The sequence below is a fragment of the Pogona vitticeps genome, chromosome 6 (genome assembly GCF_051106095.1).
Source record: "Pogona vitticeps strain Pit_001003342236 chromosome 6, PviZW2.1, whole genome shotgun sequence".
Taxonomy (NCBI): domain Eukaryota; kingdom Metazoa; phylum Chordata; class Lepidosauria; order Squamata; family Agamidae; genus Pogona; species Pogona vitticeps.
The window spans coordinates 85782078-85802333 of NC_135788.1; the positions used below are offsets into that span (position 1 = coordinate 85782078).

The 20256-nt window shown below is 42.7% G+C and overlaps 1 protein-coding gene and 1 long non-coding RNA gene across 2 annotated transcripts in view; one reads left to right on the top strand and one right to left on the bottom strand.

Annotated features, from left to right (window-relative positions):
- Positions 1-20256, bottom strand: part of VAT1 (vesicle amine transport 1) — a 46160-nt gene that overhangs the window by 10868 nt on the left and 15036 nt on the right. Inside the window, exons 2-4 of the mRNA XM_073004094.2 lie at positions 3905-4112; positions 1732-1902; positions 56-145 (exon numbers count right to left, since the gene is read on the bottom strand). Of these exons, the coding sequence (XP_072860195.2) occupies positions 56-145; positions 1732-1902; positions 3905-4112 (469 nt within the window). The remainder of the gene's footprint in view (positions 1-55; positions 146-1731; positions 1903-3904; positions 4113-20256) is intronic.
- Positions 13348-19466, top strand: LOC140708403 (uncharacterized). The gene is made up of 2 exons (XR_012088563.2): positions 13348-15292; positions 15844-19466. It is a non-coding gene; the product is annotated as an uncharacterized LOC140708403 (long non-coding RNA).

Here is a 20256-nt window from a genome sequence, read left to right on the forward strand (position 1 = left end):
GACCTGATGGGTACTAACTGCCAGAATATCCTAGGTGGCATGCTTTCCTACTCACCATAGGTGACTAATTTTCCCATTGGTTTCAGGAGGTTGAAGCCTTTTGTAGTATCTGAACCCCCCAAGGGGTCTAAGACAATATCTACACCTAGAAAAAGAGAGAAACTGCTATTAAAAAAAAGATTGATCAGGCATATCCAAGAGAAAGGAAATGAAATAACAAGCTCTACATCTGTAACTTCATTTTAGACACTTTTTAACACTACTTCAAAAGGACATTTCAAAAACTGCCATGTTGGTTCTTGATTATCACAAAATGCATCCTTCTTGACCAAATTTGACTTCATTCATTCATTTTATTTATACCCTTTGTCCCAACAAAGAGACTCAAGGCAGTTTAAATGCAACCAGTCCTAAACCTGTAATTCCAGTACAATAAGTGTTGCTTCCTGTGGGTTTTTTGTGTACATTCGATCAAGATTTAGTCATCCTTACAGCAGACCCATTAAAATAAGTGAGACTTCTTAGACTTGCCTAATTCAAAATCATATTCTTTTCAATGAATCTGCTCTAGCATGACTAAATTTGGATCCAGGCCTATTGTGTTTGCTTAAGGTTGGGGACAAATCCAAGACACAGTAATGGAGGCATAAACTGAAACCTTTACGAAGCAAGCCAAGCCTTACTGTAACTCTGTAGCTCTTCCTTCACCCCATCTTAAGTCTCTGACCATGCAGACGTCAGGACCTCTGCACTTTCGGGCTTCCCCTCCCTCTGTTTGCTTCCATGTTTTGTAACATTGTACCCAATGAACATGGTACATTTCAAAAACTTAACAGCAATTTTGTGCATACTCACTTGGTCCCACTAAAAACATTGTCTCACCGTGATTTGGGGGGAAATTCCAACAATTTGGGCATACAGAGATTTAAAAAAAACAGTAAGGCTGAAATAGCCTTGCTAACTAAGCCAAGAGTGAACGTTTGGCTGGCCTTCAAGATGTTGCGGATTTACTTCCTTGAACGCCCAGTCTGTACAGCTAGTGGCAAGGGATCGTGAGAGATGAAGTGCCAAGCATCTCCACGGCCAAGAATTCCCCACCCTAGAGCCAGGCTGCCCATTTACTCTCATAAATGTAAAAGGTTATCCTGATTAAACTGAGCAGCAGGTTTTAAAAATACAAATGCTATGGACTGCAGTCTTAAGAAAACCATGGGTGGCAGGCCCCATTTAAGAAGAAGCGTCTCTCCAAAAGAAGGCACACCTCTTCAGTCTTTTCCAAGTCTGACCCTCTCCAGTGTGTTGGGAGTACAACTCTCTATCATCCCCAGTAAAGTGCTGGTTGGGGACAATGGGAACTGTTTCCCAACATACCTGGAAGGTGTGTTATTTTCTCTCTCCAGTTATTGTGTTTTTGGTTAAACACAATAATTGGAGATATTATTAAAAATTGTTTTTTTAAACAAAAAACAAAAACAAATAGGCATAGATTTAGTTGCTTGATTTAAATTCTTATCATCAATCAGTCCAGATTCTTTTAATTGGCTGAAATCCTTGCCAACTAAAAAGCGAAAAAAAAAACCCTCATATTAGTGCAAAATGCTTGAGAGTTCTCTATCCACCTTCCTTCCAGATATGTAGCACCCGTTTTATGTCACAAGTAGCTCTCTAGAAAAGATGTACAAGAATTTTGTCATTCATCCTGCCTCCCAGCTCCCTCCACCAGTTACGGACCTTTAGGAGAGATTTTCCGGACCTCTGCCACATAATCAGCTGCCCGGTAGTCAACAGGGTGGGTGACCCCATTCTCCTTCAGGGCCTCATGCTTTGAGGCAGAGGCTGTGCCAAAAATGGTAACATTTTCCACAGTTTTGCAGAGCTGGACAGCAGCAGTTCCTACTCCACCTGGGCAAAGGGAGACAAGGGAGCAAATAAGTTGGAAACAGTTAGAGAAGGCATGGAGCCGAGAAGAGCAGGAAGGAATGAACATACACAGTTTTGTGCTTCCACCTCATTGCCAAGGGGAATCCTCTCCCTGCTCTAGAAAAAGCTCACAGTCAAGTTCTGTTTCACAGAAGTTCACCAAGTTTCACTGCTTCTAAGTTTAAGCTCTGAAGGTATTATCAGCCCCAAACTTTCTCTTCTTGGAGAGCTGTACCACCATTTTGAGGCACGCCACCCAGGAAGAAAAGAGCCAAAGCTTGTTTCTCTCTGTTCTAACCAAGGTGACATCAAGGGATATATGATTTCTAGTAATATTCAAAGCCTCAAGATAGTACTCATAGTTAAAATGGTTTAAATCTGCTTAAACATTTTGGAATCTCCTAATTCCCACGAAGAAGCGAGCCATGGAAATTGTATTTCCTCTGGGTGATAAGAATTCCTTAGAGAAATGAAGCATTTGTGAGCCTCCAGATGGGATACAGGGACTGCCATCATTCCTGAGCACTGGCTGTCCTGGTTAGAGCGGAAAGAAGTTAGAATCCACCTTTGCTCTAGAGATGGTTTATCCTTTTTACAGAATCACAAACCACAGAGGTTCCAGACATCTTGACAATTCAATAGATTTGACATCAATCAGAATATCACTTTTTTAAAGTTTGCTTTTAAAAGTATCTTATGCTCTTTATTTAGGGGTAAATTTTTTCATGTTTTGAGAGCCCCTCAGCATCCAGGACCTCCATTTCCCTGATAGAGGTTTTCAGTTAGAAAATGCTCTTTTTGTAGTATGCAAAAACTCACTGTAGAAACTTCTACACTGTAGTATATAACCACTGATCCAAATTTTAATATGCAAATCAGGGAATGCAGTCCTCAGCCTACAATCAAATCTGAAAAATAATCCTTGCTTATTTCTGTAATACTTTATGCAATGCAGTGGTCTAGGTAACAGATTACGATTGAACACAGTCAGGTTCGTATCCTGCCACCCATCATGAAACTGTGTGAATGTCAGGCAAACTATTTCTGAGCTTAATCTACTTCACTGCAGCACGAGCATAAAATGAGGGAGACCCTTATATGCTACTTTGAATTCTTCAAAGGAAAATGTGGAATAAATCAAGACTAGGCAATGATGGCACTCCAGAAATGTTGTACAGCTACTCCCATAACCTCTCACCATTGGCAAATCTGAGAAGGGCTGATAGAAAGCTGTAGGCTAAAAGCATCTGGAGGACCAGAGTTTTGTACTCAAATAATAAACAGACCCACTAAAATCATGTGTCTGAAGAAATAAGACTGAGATGGCACAAAGGTTCACACAAAAATAAATGTGTTAGCCTTAATGGCGCCATAAGACTTTTGTTTTTCTTTTGTTCTCACTAAAACAGGCTAACACAACTACCTCTATGAAAACTTGAACTGGAAGATGTTCTGGTGGCACTTGTAATCTACTCCACTGCTCTTTGTGGGATAGAGAGCTTAAGCTGCTGGATTCAGTAGCCAGTGGTTTCAGTAGCCAGAGGTTGGGAGTTTAATCTCCCACTGTGCCTCCTTGAGATGGGCTGGACTCGATGAGACACAGCATTCCTTGGCAATTCTAAGATGATGATGGCATAGACATAACATCTCTGCCACGGCTGCCCAGTGTTTGCATATAAGCATCCAGCAAAATACAGTCCAGCACTTCCTGAGAGAATCTGCTTCACTGCCAAGCAGCCTCTGTCATCAGGAAGCACCACCTACCATGTAGCTAAAATCACCTTCCCTGCAGTTCTTGTCCTGCCCTCTGGAGTAACAAAGCCAAAATGCTTCATCCGCTGCATGAGAACTTTCCAGAAATATAATGCACGCTGCCACTGCCTCCCCTCATTGTGGGAGGCAGCTCTTGGAACGTAAGGCCACTTTGAAAGTTCCACTCTGGCCCACCCAGACTCAGCAGCCCCGAAGGGGAAATTCTTGTTACCTGCTGCCATGTGGACGAGGACACTCTGGTTGGGTCGCAGGTTGCCAAAATCGAAGAGGACCATATAGGCTGTGAGATAATTGACCAGGAATGCAGCGGCTTCCTCAAAGCTCATCCCTTCTGGCATGGGAAACGTCTGACTAGCTGGGACAGTCACAATTTCCTGCCAAAGACCTGACCTCGCCATCACCATCACCTTGTCACCGACCTGGGTCAAGAGGAAAGAAGGCGGCTATCAGTGCTGACAGATTGACGTGCAAACACAGGGGCGTCACAAGCTGGTCCCTACAATCCTTCCTAAGAAGAGGGGCCTTCCTGTCAGACAACAGGAGGGGTTCTCTCTTTTGACTGCAATCCATACAGTTGCTACACACTGCCAGGCAACTCTTAAGAAAAGCTGTTTTCGTTCCATGCATTTTTTTTCCTCTCCCTGTGACACTTCCAAATACTGTAAACTTTTACACCTCAAGTCAGTTGTGGATTTGACCTTGCAATTGTTGTGCCCGTGTTAGCTTGGAACAGTACCTCCCAATGTTTAAACACTTTCCAGTATTTAAACAGCACTACCCAACTCCAGGATGGGCAGCCTTTGACCTTTTGTGTTTTGAGCTACATTTCCCACAATCCCTGACCACTGGCTGTGGCAGCAGAAGTTGATGAGAACTGATATCCAAAACACCTGGAGATCTAAAAATGTCCTGCTCCTGATTTTTTCAAACAATATAAAGCTGCAATTTAAGTTGGGCTGAGAATACCAGCTTTTTTAGTGCCTAACTTTTCCATTTAGAGAGTTCAGAGAGATTGTTCCATGTAAGTTTTTTTATTTATTTAGAGAATGCAAGATATAAAGACAGAGGCTCACAGCAAAAGGTACTCTTTTTATTAGATAGGCTTTCACATACTTGAGTCAGATCAAAGAATATTAATTAAAAGAAAATTAAAAGAGCTAAGGTAAAAATGTCAATTTGCAAATGGGTTCTTAAAAATCAGAGTTAAAGGAAGAGACATCAATAATTCCCTCAACTTCTGAAGAGCCTCATGTGGGAAGTTCTGCATGAGAAGACATAACTAAGGAGGAGTTTGCATCTATCCTCACCAGGAGCTCTTAGTAAGTTTAAGGAAAATGGCAATATGAAAAGTTTGCGTCAGGGAAGGGGGAAATATGGCTTACAAGGAAACTGTTACAAGAAATACGTCCACATCCTTTGTTATCTTTTGCCTCAAGGTACCGCTTTTTGGAGGGAAGTAGCTCTGTCTCCTTTAACTGTGTCTGTCTTAAGGGACATTGATGTTTGTGACAGGCATCAGCAAACCTGACATCAAGGCAGCCTGCCCACTGAAGGGCCAGCTGTTCCATCTTGGATTTGAAGATATACCATGAAAAAACTGTCTTTAATAACCCAGTACCTATTTGATAGGTAGAACAATATCCCATCACTAGCACCATAATCTTACTGGTTGCAAGGAATCAGAGTTACAGACTTCTTGGAGAATTATACTGTACTGGTGAGAGGATGTTGGATCAGATAAGCCGTGAGGAACCCGTGTCTCTGCCATTAGCCCCAGCCGGCACTGCCAATTGCAGAGGACAATGGGAATTGTAATCCAACAATATTTGAAAGCGGACAGGTCCCTAGTTCCTGGGCTGGCTGGGCATCTGGATCAATTCAACTGAGTTGCTTTTCTGCAAAAAGCTTGTGAAAGGCGCTAGCATATTTGAAGCCTTGACTACCATGGAAGAGATCTGAATTTTATATTGGAAGAGATGGCAGGGAGGTGGAAATGGGGATTTTTATAAAAAAGCAAGAGAGATTTCAGGGCTCAAGACATTTTGAGTATTTCACCATCTCTCAGAATTCCTCCCTCCATAACCTTCATCTGATCCTAGCCTTGTTAAAAATGCTGTGGATCCTGTGCTGGAGAAACAAAGAAAAACAGATTTATGGAAGCCCATCTCAAGATACCGTACCAATGCAGCTCATGGTTGTGTGTGTTTGACAGTAAATGTATGATCAAAAACCTCACAAAATTTGTCACAAGTGCATAGGCATAGCTGGAAGCCACTCAGAGCATTGCCTCACCACCCTCATCCAACAGGCTTCAGAAATGAATTCAGTTACATTTGTCTTCTGAAGGAAGGCTAACAAGCAAAAGACACCAACTGCTTCACCACAGTACTTTTCTGGACTACAGATTTTCCGGCCATGCAGAGATTTGCAGCTAGATTGTTAATTGGGCCCAGTTAGAGGCCCCAATTAACAATAACATTGGGGCTGGTGCAACATAACACCTGTTACACCAGCCCCAATGGCAGCTGATCTGTTTGCAACTGTAATTCAAAGTGCTGATTTCAACCTATAAAGCCTTAAGTGGTTGGATCCAAGCTATCGCAAAGACCATATTTCCCTCTATGAGCTTGCCCAGATAATAAGGTCAGCAGGGGAGGCCTTTCTCTTAGTCCCATCACCTTCACAGGTCCATTTGATGGGTACACAGGAGAGGATCTTCTCTGTCGCTGCTCCCAAGACTCTGGAATTTCCTCCAATGGGAGGCCAGGCTGGCCCCATCTTTGCTGTCCTTCTGCAGACAAGCAAAGACCTTTCTCTTCAGACAGGCTCTTCCTTAACGACTGCCTGTTGCCTTTTAATTATGTAAGCCACATTGGGTCCTTTCTTAGGAGAAAGTTGGGGTAAAAATATTGTAAACAAATGAGTGAATGAATGAGTGTGGGAAGGTGTAGTTAGAGCCCTGGTGACAGCAACATCTTCACATAAAGTCTAGGTTTATATAACTCGCAGAGCCCTCTGCTGTTATGTTGACATTTTGTGACAGTTTCACAAGAACTCAGCAGATTAATCCATTCAAAAACATAATGCAATAACAAGAAAAAGTGTTAAAACCAAGCAAGTACTTGATTGCCTTGGTATAAGCACATTTCATCTAATAACAAGAGGCAGGCTGGTGTCCTAGATCAGTGGTTCTTAACCTTTGTTACTCGGATGTTTCTGAACTGCAACTCCCAGAAACCCCAGCCAGCACAGTTGATGGTGAAGGCTTCTGGGAGTTGCAGTCCAAAACTCCTTTTGAACCAGTGTCCTAGATGAACATCTTACTAAAATGAGGAGGTGCGTGCACATTTTAAAAGGCTGTTTTTAGGCATACAGCTACCAGAATCTTCTAGCCAGCATGGCGAGTGGCTATGCACTGGTTGGGAAGATTCTGGTATCCATAATCCAAAAAAACCACACATAACTTCAAGTTCTGAGTGGGTGGGTGTAGTGTTCACCCTGCTCATGAATATTTATGTTGAGATTTGCATGTACCAATAGGTGTTGGTGGGGGTGGAGTTAAGGGGAGTGAAAAAAAGAGGAGTGGGGGAGAAAAGTAGGCGGTTGAGAGTGGAAGGAAGGTTGTTTAGTTGAAAGTTAACAACATTGACTGGACTTTTTATCACTTGTAACAATAAACAATTTCTACATGGTTCTTAAATGATACGTTGCCCAGACCTCTATCATTAATAGTGAACAAAGTTGATATAATCAACTGGTGGCAGCTGAACGACACATAGCTTGTGCCTTTGCTTGGTGAAACGGCCAAGGGGCCAGGCGGGAATGTGACAATCTTCAATGGGAAGATTCTGGTATCCATAATAATAATAATAATAAAACATACTGTAATTTCAATTTCTGAGTGGGTGGGCTATGGAAACAATATGCCCCTTTTCTGGTACTGCTTCCAGATTTCCGCCTGCCTGCTAGACCTCTCTCCTGCTGAAAGAAAACACATGCGTTTCCTCTGTAGAAGGGAAATCCTGTGTTTATCCAGCTCTAGCATCAGGAAGAATGTATCATTGTAGCTTGGTATCCTTCACCTTCTGTGTGAACCTTCTCCCTCCCCATGGCCCAGCAGCACATTGGGATTTGTGCTGAAGACCAAAAAGCAATGTTCCTGCTTTTTTGTCCAAATAAGCACAAGAAACAAAGTGAGTTTCTACAGCTATACCAGCTGCATCCACTAGTTTACCCAACATGCAAATAGAATTGTGTAGTAGAGACACAGAAGATGAATCCATTAGCCTTATGCTCTGCTTCTGCTGTTGTTTCTCTTTGAGGGAGGCTATACTTCAGCAGTGGGGTGTACCTTCTCACCTTAAGTACACTTTTAATACAGCCAGGATTCTAAAACTCAAACTAGAAAGTAAGAGTAAACAGACTTCCCTTAAGGAATAAAGAGCATTATTTATCTGAGCATCAACTTTCCTCATTTCTGCATGATGTAAATTTGATAGCTTTCATTTTGTGATTACCAGGAGATAAACACAGATTTAATTTGCAGGTCTGAATGCCCAGACACAGAGCTTTCAAGGGATTATACTCTCGAATGGAAAACATTGTCATCTTTACTTGTGAAGCCAGCATGTTGTACAATTTGACCCCGAGTTGCACAAAAAGCATACAGAAACAGAGAAGCCACAACCAGAGCAAGAAAGAATTGCTGACTGGAAGATTTGGGGGGTTGTAGTTCCTAAAAGCTACTTTCCAAAGCTGTTCAAAGGGCTGCTGTAGGCAGGGCCAACAAGCTACATCCTGCTCTCCCACCCACACGATTCACATTGTACACCAAGTAGGAGATTGTTCTTGGTAATAAAGCAGCACAGGACAATCCAGCAAATTAAATCCATTGGGGGTTGGCATATTCAGTCTAGCAACAGCCATGTTAAAACCGCCACGAAATTGCTGATAGAGGAGACCTCTCTCTGAACTCCTCTACCTCATCAATTAAATGATATTTGGATATTCAGTCCTGTCTCTCATTCACTCATCCGGGTAAATATAGGGAGGGTAAATAATGTAACAGGAAGAGTACAATCCTAAACACACTTAATATGTGAATTATATGGGACTATATGCAAAGTCCACATGGTTGCATCATAGTACAAGAGCTGTAGATAGACCAGTAGTTCACAGTATTTTTTGTAAACACAGATGACAGAATTGGATTAACATATGCTTTGGCAAGTTCAAAAGCTCATATAAGATTACCAGAAAATTTGCATTATTCAAAGATGTTTCTACACTTTATTTTTTTATTTAGAGATTTCCCATAATCTGAGGGGCTGAAATGCAGTTTACTTTGTTTGTGCAAGAATCCAGCTTTAAGGGGTAAAAGTGCAGATGCTTATCAATCACAAGAGTTTATGATGGGGGAAAATTTATACCACTTTCCCTCTGAAGCAAGACGAAAGCTGTTAGAATGTAATACCTAAGTCCAGGGTTTAATTTGTCACTTACAAAATCTCACACCAGGAAACAGAGGGAGGAGGGAGGAAATTCCGTTGCACTTATTTCTGGACATCTCATTTTTGCAGTTTTCACTTATGCATATGGTATGCATAAATCACTAAGTGTTAACACAGAAAGTCAAGCAACCCAATGTTACTTTAGCAGAATCCTGATGATTAATTAGCATTACACCCATGGCAATGCTGTTGGATGACTCATATCTAAGGAATTTATTAATGGGCTTTTTGAGACAATTCCTGAGCCTTTTGAGTCTACCATCTACTTCCCCAGACATTCCCACTCTGCTACAAATAAAAGCTACACAATATGTACAAAGTGGTTACAGTTGTAAATAAATGCATTACCTAATCCTGATGTGGAATCTAGTCTTTGTCTGCTGAAATGTGGCAGTTGGTTTAGAGCAGTGGTTCTCAACCTTGGGTCTCCTGATATTCTTGGACTAAAACTCTCAGAAGCCTTTACCACCAGCTGTGCTGGCCAGGATTTCTGGGAGCTGCAGTACAAGAACATCTAGAGACTTGATTGGGAACCATTGATTTAGAGATCTTCAGCTTTCACTGTAGTTAAGTCAGCTCCTCCGAAAACATACATACACACATCTGGAGTCCATTCATTTGGCAAAGGTTCACTCAGGACACACAGACATGGTGGTAACAAAAGTCGCACAGATTGTTGAAACCTGCAAGATCTGGCATTTATTTCCTGTATGCTGGACAGTATGTATTCCATAGAAGCCTCCCACAAAAAAAAGAAGAAGAAAAATTTTAAAAATTGGAAAAGCTTTTTTATTTTTTTCTAAAAATGCCTCTTGTACTCTAGAGGCATGGAAGACCAATGACACCATTTCTTTGACAGGTTCTTATCCAAAGATACTTGGATCTCCAGAGTTTCTTTTTACCACCAGAAGGCACAAAACGCTGTTTTCCTCTGGGGGAAAAATACATTTTCTAAGAAAGCAGTTGGAGATAGGGATCACAGGAGAGAATGTGAGTAAAGCCCTTCAAGATTCAGGGATGCCATTGTAGAACACAAAATGCTCAGTGTATTGCTCAGGGGAGGGACAAGGGCCCATACAACCCTGAAAACACTGTAGCCGATGACCCTGTGTTCAGGGGTAGTGCAAGCTCTCCTGCTGCCCGCAGGCAGGAAGCAAACTGCAGCTCTTCCCCCATGCTGTAATGGGGTATACCACTGCCATTCCCTCACTGCTCTGAGTCCGTGGTTCCCAACCTTGAGTCCCCAGATGTTCTTGGACTAAAACTCCCACAACTCTCAGAAATCCTAGCCAGCTCAGTTAGTGGTGCAGATTTCTGGGAATTTTAATCCAAGAATATCTGTGTACCCAAGGTTGGGAACTACTGCTCTAAGCAATATTCATGCTCCTTTAAGTCAACCAGAAGGAGCCTGGCTCCAATGGGCTTCTTGCAAGTCAAGGTGCTGTGAAAGCCAGTGGTATTTTTTTAAAAGCCATCCCTCCTTCGATCCGAGAACCCAGCAGAGCCACAGATTCTTCAGACAGAATGTCCAGCTTCCCAAGCATCCAGGCACTAACAAGTGAAGGAGGACAGCAGCAGTGATGGTTATCTTCACTGCCTTCATCACTTGAAGCAAGAGCCTCACCCAGGCTAATGGGAGACCAACCCTGCACATTTTCATTAGAATTAACCTACTACATCTTTAGCTGCACACATTGAAAATACTGTGAGTTTTCCCACTGCCACAGATACATGATGGCTATGGGATGCAGTCAGACCCAGGCAGGAAAAGGGAGACAAGAACCTTGCTAGCATGTATCCCCCTTGCTTTTACGTAATTGTTTTATATATGTAAATCACACAAGCAGGGTGGTCAGGACACATAATCTACAGGCTACTTTGGTCTCCTCTGTCCTTTTCTGTTCCTCCCACCTGTTGCCAGAGGAACAGACTCTCTGCAAGAAGGAATATTCACCCATTAGAAGCCTCCAGAAAGCACATTTGTTCAAACAAGGCACAGTGGTCTGCTTTACCCACAAACAATTACAATGATAACAACAAGTAAAGCATTGAAGGGTAGGGCTAAACCTAGAAGTGTACTCACAATCACTTCTATTTTCTTTTTTTTAAAAAAAGAGGGGTTACTTGTAACCATGGTTCTTCGAGTGGTCCTCTGTGAATCCACACAAATGGGTTCTTCTGTGCCTGTTCAGCACCTCTTGAAACTTTCTAGAGCTTAAAGACATGTGATTAGTAGAACGTTCCCCCATGGAGCACATGCTCCGCCCACCTGAAGTCCCCTCAGTTCCCAAAAAGCCCGCCACTGTCAGGAAAATCGATAGAGATGACAACGTGATGGACAGAAGGGAGGACGGGGAGGCATCCATCTCATTTTGGAACTGTAAAGTAACAGGAATAGAAAACTGGTGTGAAGATCGTGGTTTGGAAGTCTGATGATGGCTTGTTTCTGAAGGAGAAGCAAGATTTTGTCTCAGAGAGCAGGTGAGTATGGAGTGTGCTTGACATGTCCAATGGGTGGAAGTTCTCTGAATACCCAATGGTCCTTTATGATGCGAGACGAAGAGCGGAGGAAAGGGTGAAGACGTGTTTGAAAAGAAGTGTGAAGGCTGACCTCTGGCAGAAGAGAGTCAAAAGTATTGCTTGCTCTTTTTCAGAGGACGGTGAACAGGCTGACAACGTTGAACCTGAGGCTGAGGTCGAAAGGTGGAGGATGTAGAAGTGGAGGGTCCTGTAAAGGGTCTGTCCAGGACTTGAGTTTTGTATGGACAGTACTACTGTTGTTCATACGGCTGCTGGAAGAAGGAGGGTCAATGCCATTGGGGGTGTTGAGCAGAGTTTATTTATCAACTATAAGTCATTAAAATACGTTAAAATAAAATAAAAGCAGCAGGTGAGATAATTAATTAAAAAGCAAATACAATGAGACGTAAATAGGAATCAAAAAGACAAAGGTACAGGAAACAAGCGAGCTCGGATGTTAATTGCAGCCAAGGCAAAGTTTGCCACGTTTAAGGTGGTATTGGCATTGATGTCAGCCAGGAGCCAACAGACCTGGGCGAGATTAGGTCTGTCTTGGATGGAAGTCAGAGAACTTGCCAAAAACCTTGATCGAGGGGAGTGGTAATGTGGACATCTCAAAAGGTAGTGAGTGATGTCTTCGACTTCTCCCAGGTGGCAAGGACAAATTCTTAGATGATAGGGCAGATTCTCGTGTCTGCCCTCTAACACTCTTGAAGGCATACATTGAAAACGTAGAGCGGTGAAGGCCTTGCGAAGGGCGAATGTAGTTATCCAGGTCAAATAATTTTCCATGACAAAGGTTGACTTATAGAGTGGGAGTGAAGAGGAATAAGGCGAGCTAGAGATGGTGCAGAGGTCACTTCTGATATGAAAAAGGCGAATTGTGTCCTTGAGACTAGCTTTCACACATTTGAGCGGAAGAGCGGTTAAAGAATCTAAGTCGATGCCATAGGAGTCAGTTATTTGTTTCACAGCACTCACCCAGGATTTAAGAGAGGGGTTGGCCAGTTGTTCTCTGAAGCAGATCTTAGGTAAACTGGTATCATTCATTTGGGACAGTTTATGCCAGTACCGGACTAGTGCTAAATGGCAGGTGGCAGCTACAGAGATAAGGCCTACTTCTGCCCTAAGTAAGGAGGCTGGAGTACTCCGCGGGACACACAAGATGGAGCGAATGAAGGTGTTCTGTGCGGCGTCTAGGGTCGAAATGTTTGTGTATCCCCAGATTTCGGCCCCAAAGGTCATTTGGGGAATCAGTTTTTTGGCAAAAATTTCAGTAGCGGGGGGAACCAAGTTGCCTCCTTTAGACCTAGTAAAGTGTAGGAGGGCTTGGATGGCATGGGCGGCTTTGAGCCTTGCTGAGTCCAGGTGTTTTGACCAGGAAAGATGAGGGCCAAAAATAATACCCAAGTAACGAAAAGCTGACACTTGCTCGATTGGGAAGTCCCCAAGCCTCCAGGTATGTTTTCTGCGATGGTTCCCAAAGGTCATCACTTTGGTTTTTGCGTGATTTATTGTTAGTTTTTCATGGCTGCAGTAGGTACTTAATTTGGCCAGTAGTCTGCGTAGCCCAACCGGGGTGAGTGAAAAAAGAGCAATGTCATCGGCATATAATAATATTGGGGGTGTTGATATCTATAGGGTTGCTGGGTAGAGTAGGATCTGGTTGTCTTTCTGATTTTGTGTAAGTTGTTCATTATCTCATCCATTGAAAAGACCAGCTCCATCAAAGAAGAGGTCTTCTATGACCTGGTGTCATCTGTGATGCCGGCTGAACGAAGCTAGGCATCTGTGTTGCCGGCTGAATGAAGACTAGTTTCGTTCAGCCGGAGCTAGCAATGCCTGCTAGAGTAGTGCAACTGCAGTAGCCATAGCCTTGGAGGCAACATCTGCGGTGTGCTGAGCAGCTATTTGTTGCTATTTGCCAGGGTGGATGCCTCTAGATGGACATTAAGATCTTCAGCCCTGGAGTCCTCAGGAGCAGTCTGTAATATTGGGAGGATCTTGTTCCAGAGTTGCCTATGGCAGGCACCCATAGCAGCCTGGTAATTAGCGTCTCTCATGATGAAAGATGTTAAAGAGATGCCAACCCAGAACGTCTAACTTTCTGCCCTCTCTATTTGTTGGAGCTACCAATGATTTATTGCGAGCTCAGGATTGCGTCGATTCCACAATGATCAAATTTGATATCGGATGCTTTACAAGAAAAGACGTATCTGAACCATGAGTTTTATAGTGGTTTTCCACTCACCTGGGTATTTTAAGGGAGGATGTTGGCTTATCCCAAGACTCCTTCACCAAATCAAGCATAGCTGGTATGAAAGCCAGGCTGAGTGGTGGGGTTTTATCCTGATTGATGTCATCAAATAACAAGTCCTGTTTTGGAGGTGGAGGTTGTTCGACCTCATGCTTGAGGGATTTGGCCATGCAGAGTACCAGTTGAGAATAAGACATAAAGTCCTCAGAAGGTGAAGGAGGGTGATCATCCACCACATCGGAATCAGGAGTAGGCACATTGGAGGGCAACTCCTGAGAGATTTACAAAGGGGGATCGTGAGTCTCAGAACCAGTGGATTCGGAAGAGGGTGACCATGGCCGAGGTCTAGATGCCGAGGTCCTGGATGTAGCAACCAGAAGAGCTGACAACCCCCTGTTGGTGTCAGACGGAGAGGGGGGATGACTCATATAGGTGGTAGTGAACTGAAGAGATGTAGAAACCAGTACAGAAGATGTGCGGGAGCATTTGGAGGAAGGTTACTCTGCTGAACCCAAAGAAGTGCATTTGAGGGCTGATTTGGCATGCAGAGGAACTGTGGGAGACAGTTGAGGTTTGGATGTATAAGCTTGATGCTGATGTCAGGGTGGAGATGGATAAGCGAATGTGTACTGAACCCTCTTTGGCTCATTGTAATAAGATGACCTGGCATGCAGGTTGCTAACAGGTCTGTGATGCTGGTATCGGTCATATTCAACATAATACAGATCTCAATACTGTAGTCTGATGGAAGGTGATATCGAGAAGGCTCCTGGAAGTAGTAGAACTCTCGATGTGGAGGATCTTGAAAGTCAGGTGAAAGATGGCATCTCTTCAACGCATGCTTGCAAGGAGGAGACCAGTATGGAGAAGACTCTGAGTTGGAAAACTGAACCATGCAGGGCTAGAATGGGCCGAGGCCAGGCTTGAGAGGACATCAGCCACTAAAGGGCCAATACTAGGCAAAAGGCTCACCACAGAAACCAGAGTCTGGCCAGGAGGTAGTGGGAGTGGATCTTCCACCTCCAACAATGAGTCAAGAACCTTTCTGGAGGATTCTTCCAAAATTGGTGATGGGAGGTCTGGTGGAGCTTGAGTAAACTAAGTAGGCTTGGATGAATTATTGGCCTTTTTTAATGTACCCTTGTCCTTCTTCCTTTTATGTGACTGGCCCAGAGATCATGTCAAGGAGGGCTTTGATGCAGATGTTGACTTCAACCTCGAAGAGTATTTAGGCTGCTCCCTTGGCTTAGGAGATGGAGTGGTCGGGCTCGACATGGAGCGAGGCAATTCCTGCTGAGGGACAGGAGTTGAGGTAGGCTCCATCAAAGCGGTGGGTGTTTAAGGGATTTCTCCCAGAGAAATGAGCAAAGACGTCAGAGACAGAACTTGAGGGCAGATTTGATGAGTTCTTTACACTCTGGGCAGGAATGGGTTTGGTGTTGCTCCCCAAGGCAGAAAAGACAGCGGTCGTGGCCATCTGAAAGAGGAATTTTATTTGCGCACAATATGCACCGCTTAAAAGGACCGGGGGCCATAAAAAAGGGGGAGCAGGAAGATAGGGAAGGGGGAAGACTGGGAGGGGGGAAATGAAAGTAAAAAGAAGCAATGGGGAGAATTTCAAAACCAAAGAGAACTCACAGGGAAACGTCAACGAAATGGTATGAAAAAGCCTAAGCAGGCAGCAAGAGAAAATGGCTATCGCGGTCAAAAGTTGCTCTAGTCGTCGAGATAGGTCTGACCTAAGCGGCGGACAAAGCACGCACTCCACGGGGGAACGTCCTACTAATCACATGTCTTTAAGCTCTAGAAATTTCCAAGAGGTCCTGTGCAGGCACAGAATAACCCAATTGTGTGCATTTACAGAGACCACAAAGAAGAATGAAAAACTCCTACATTTTTGCCTACAGTACGATCACAGCAGATTCTGAATGAGTATCATACGAGGCATTAAAGACGTTCAGGTATCCAGCTATCTCTAGGACTTCATCTTCCTTTGTAAGCATGCCCAGGTGATCACTTTGAGATGATAACTTTATGAAATCATTAGGGGAGGTCTTTCTCTCAATCCCACCCATCCTCACAGGTTGCATTTGGTGGGCACACAGGAGAGAGCCATCTTAGTTGCTGCTCTGAGACTCTGGCATTCCCTCCCACCGACAGCCAGGATGGTCCCATCTTTGCTGCCATTCCACAAGCAGATGAAGACTTTCCTCTTCAGGCAGACTTTCACTTAGTGACTGGGTGTCTGAGATGGGTTTTTTTAAATGGACTGTTATGCCTTGTTGCTCTTAAATGTGTTTTTAGTTTTGATTTTATTTACCTTTTTTAATATAATGTTTGTTTAGTTCTTTTAAAGTAATTGTAAAGTTATTCTTTTTGCTCATAAATATTGTCTTTTTAATGATGTAAGCTCCCTTGGGTCCTTTTTAAGGAGATACAGTGTTAAGTTGGACTGCAGAAACACCAGGTAGCAAAAAGTTTAACATGAAGCTCACGTTGCTTCTCCATTCCAAATTCTTGCTCCAATTTTTTTTGGGGGGGGGGGAGGGGGTAGCTTGTAATGCCATACAATCAATTATTAAATCAACAAAACCACAGTAAAGCTGTCACCACGCATTATATCATAGTAGTCAGGGTACATGCAGAATGTGCACACTTACTTTGTCATATGTGAACAAATCCTGATTCAGCATACAGGGTAGAAAAGATTAAAGGCATTTATCTAAAGGAACTAATACGTTCAGACAGGAAGAAGCTTCCAATTCCAATATTGGCTAGGCAAGGAAATGTGTTAAATCAAAGAATGGAGAGAGGCATGGAGGCCCAGTCTTCCTTTACAGGATGGTGCATGAGATACGCTGGTAAATAATCTGGCTAAAGCTCCCACTAATTTTACAGATTTTGAAAGGCAAATAAAAGTCAGCAGGATTCTCTCCTTTTTTAAACCTTTGAGTATAACTAGACACCAACTGGCTGGGTAGTTCAGTGAGCTGGGAATCTGACTGCAGAGCCAGGGGTCCTCTGTGCTTCCTACAAAAAGAGACAGGCTGTGTAGCCATGGGCAAGCTGCATAGTCCCGGGGCATTGCTAGAACAAGGGAATCGTAAACCACTTCTGTGTACTGTCTACCTAGAAAACCTTGGGAAGGATTGCTGCAAGTTGAAACAGACTCAATGACACACAATTATTAATATAACGGTCTTTCAGTTTTTGAAACCTCCCTGCATTTTGCAATGCAATTTACCAATTCAAAAATTGGTAAACTGCATTGTTTACCACTTACAATAGATGAAATACAGTGGTGCCTTGACTTACAAACGTCCCAATCTACGAACATTTCGAGTTACAAACAGCTCCGTTCGCAAATTTTTGCTTGGACTTGTGAACAGAGCTTCGACTTACGAACGAAAAAAAACACGGGGAAGGCGGGAAATTTGAACTTTCAGTTAACTGTTGGCGAGCGAAGAAGCTGCTTGTCTGCTGCCTCGCTCACCCCAGCGGTTAGAGAGTGTGGATACGGAGAGAGACTTCAGAATGCCTACTGCCTGGTACTGCCTGGTACTGTACTGCCCAGACTGTATTTTTCTTTTTTTGGCTTTTTTATTTTTTTATTTTTGGATTTTTGACTTTCTTTTTTAAAACACAGAGACTGCCTGTTCTGGGTGAGCACACTGTATTTATTGTACAGGGTTTTGCAGCTTGGGTTTGGGCTAGGTGGCTACGTGGGGGGTTATGTTTCTGTGCTGGCTGTTGGTTTTGAAATCAGAAAACTGTTTGCAAAGTCTGTCTGGCTGTTAGGCTCTAAAGCTAAGTCACCTCTCTTTTGTTTTAAAAGGTGTTGGTGGGTGGGTTTAAAAGGTGCTTGGTTTGTTTTTAAATGTCTTTTGTTCAAAAGTTGCTTGGTTTAAAATGTGTTGTAAAATGTGTGAGTTTAAAATGTATGGGTTTAGCATGTGTGGGTTTAAAATGTGTTTTAGATTCCAAACTCTCTCCCCACCATTGTCTTCTCTCTCTCTTGTCTTCTCTCTTTTTGTGCTTAAAAGCACAAACCTTTGTCTGAGGGGCCTGTGTGCCCCAGTGATGACCTTCTTTCTTTCTTTCCTCTTTTCCCCATTGTTTTCTCCCTCCCTCCCTCCTTTCCTGCCCCTTTTTAACCTAAATTCATCTTAGGTTAAAAGAAGAAAAAATTCTCCCCCTAGTGATAGATGACAGATTAACCAGTTTTGCATTAGTTCCTATGGGAACTAATGCTTTGACTTACAAACCATGCCTCAACATAAGAACAAAAAACAGCTGGAATGGATTTGGAATGGGAAATGCTGATTTGACTTATGAATGTTTTGACTTACGAACATCTTCTGGGATGGATTACATTTGTAAGTCAAGGCACCACTGTAGATATTTTCGCATGCTCAGAGAAGCAAGCAATTTTTGTGCTCTTTAAAAATGTATTTGCAAAGTGATCTAAAATAATGGAACAGAACTTATATGAGTTTGGAAAAAAATGTGAACATTTTAGAAGACAGATGTGTCTACCCCAAGTTATGAGTAATTTTTTTCAGCATTGGAGTTCCGACTATGGAATACACAGAACAAATCCAGTGTTACTTTCCTTGTCATTAGGAGCAAAATCAGGTATATTACACATGAAGCCTTTGTATAAGGCTTAGTGTGTAGTGTCAACTATAGCAGTAATATTGATTGGGGTACTCTAGGTTTCACCATTACAAAAAAAAATACTTTCTCTGGCCAGACATCTATAAAAGGGGGGGGAAGCAACTTCAAACCAAAGAACAGCAATCAGAGGAGCTTGCTATCCTCCATTTTGTATGAGGGTGCAGTTACACATCATAATATTCCGATTTTTGCATTGAGTTTAGCCCGCTGGAATTCAATCAGAAACTTTCTGCCTACATGACACATGGCTAAGCACACTTTTTGGGGGGCAAGAAAATAAGTTATTTTAAATGGCCACATGCAGGGCTGTTTATTATAACTTGATTATGAATACAATTTATGTTGAATCCTTTTGGTATACATGAATGCCTGTGTCAGGGTCAAGTGTGTCTGTGGGATTTGTCAAATAATGGATTCCAGGCTCACGAGTTTGGGGATGTGTGATACCCTGCAATCTGGACTCTAATTTTTTTACTTATCCCATACTCCTCCAAGCCATTTCTTTCCTTAGCTCGACTCCAAGATTTAAAATCAGCACAACTTTTTCCACAAAGGGAAAGAAAGGGTGGGGAAGGGCTATAAAGTGGAGGTGCAGAAATGCCCCTTCTCCGTTTCCCCAGAATGAGTGCCCTGCGTGTTCATTCTGCAATTGATGGCTGATACTTGAAGACATCAGACTACTACTGCCAATCAAACTAACAAGGCAATCTGGAAAGAAGCTAAGGCATCTCTGTCTAGAGTCATGATTTCCAAGCAGGTTTTGAGCTCCAAAGTTAGATAAGTAAATCCTGTCCTGTAAAAAAAAAAAACCGCACAAGAACATGTGGGTTTACTGAATGGTGTGGCTGAAATACAGAATAAGTTCATCTTTATTGAATGTACTGGTGATCTCATCTCAAAACATGAACAAATATATGTCTCATCTACAAAGAATTTCTAGCAAGCCAAGCCCCCATCCTCCGTGCAATCATTACTGGAGGACAATATAAAACAGTTTTAGGGAAGGTGCAGTTCTCCAAATGTTGCTGCAATGAAACTCCCATCAACTCTACCCAGGACAACCAATGGAAGGCAGTGCTTGGCGTTTTAGTCCAATAACACCTGCAAGACTGAACTTTGCCCACCCTGAAGCAGAAATTTATTTCCAAGTTTTTAAAAGGCCAAGTTCTGTAGAAAATGTAAATCTTAATCTTCAGCAGATTTTTTTTAAAAAAAAAACTTGCACTGAGTAACTTACGCAGTACTTTTCTGACCCAGTACTTTTTTGAGGGTTCACAGAAGGGTTTCTGATGGGATTCAGGTTAGATGGGCTTGTATTTCCTGAACCCACTGAGAATTCCAGTATTGCCTCTAAATGGGATCAACTTACTGACAACCAAAATATGCTCTCTAGCATCACAAAAACTGACAGGAGCACTTTTTTGTCTCTATAAACTACATTACTGGGAACAAAAAGTACTCACTAACAAAATGCAACAAATTTGTTGAATTTTTTTTATCCCAACTCATTCTTTTGCCTTCCCCCACCCAAAAAACCCTGTACAGTGGTGCCTCGCAAGATGATTACCTCACAGGACGATTAATCCGCAAGACTATTGT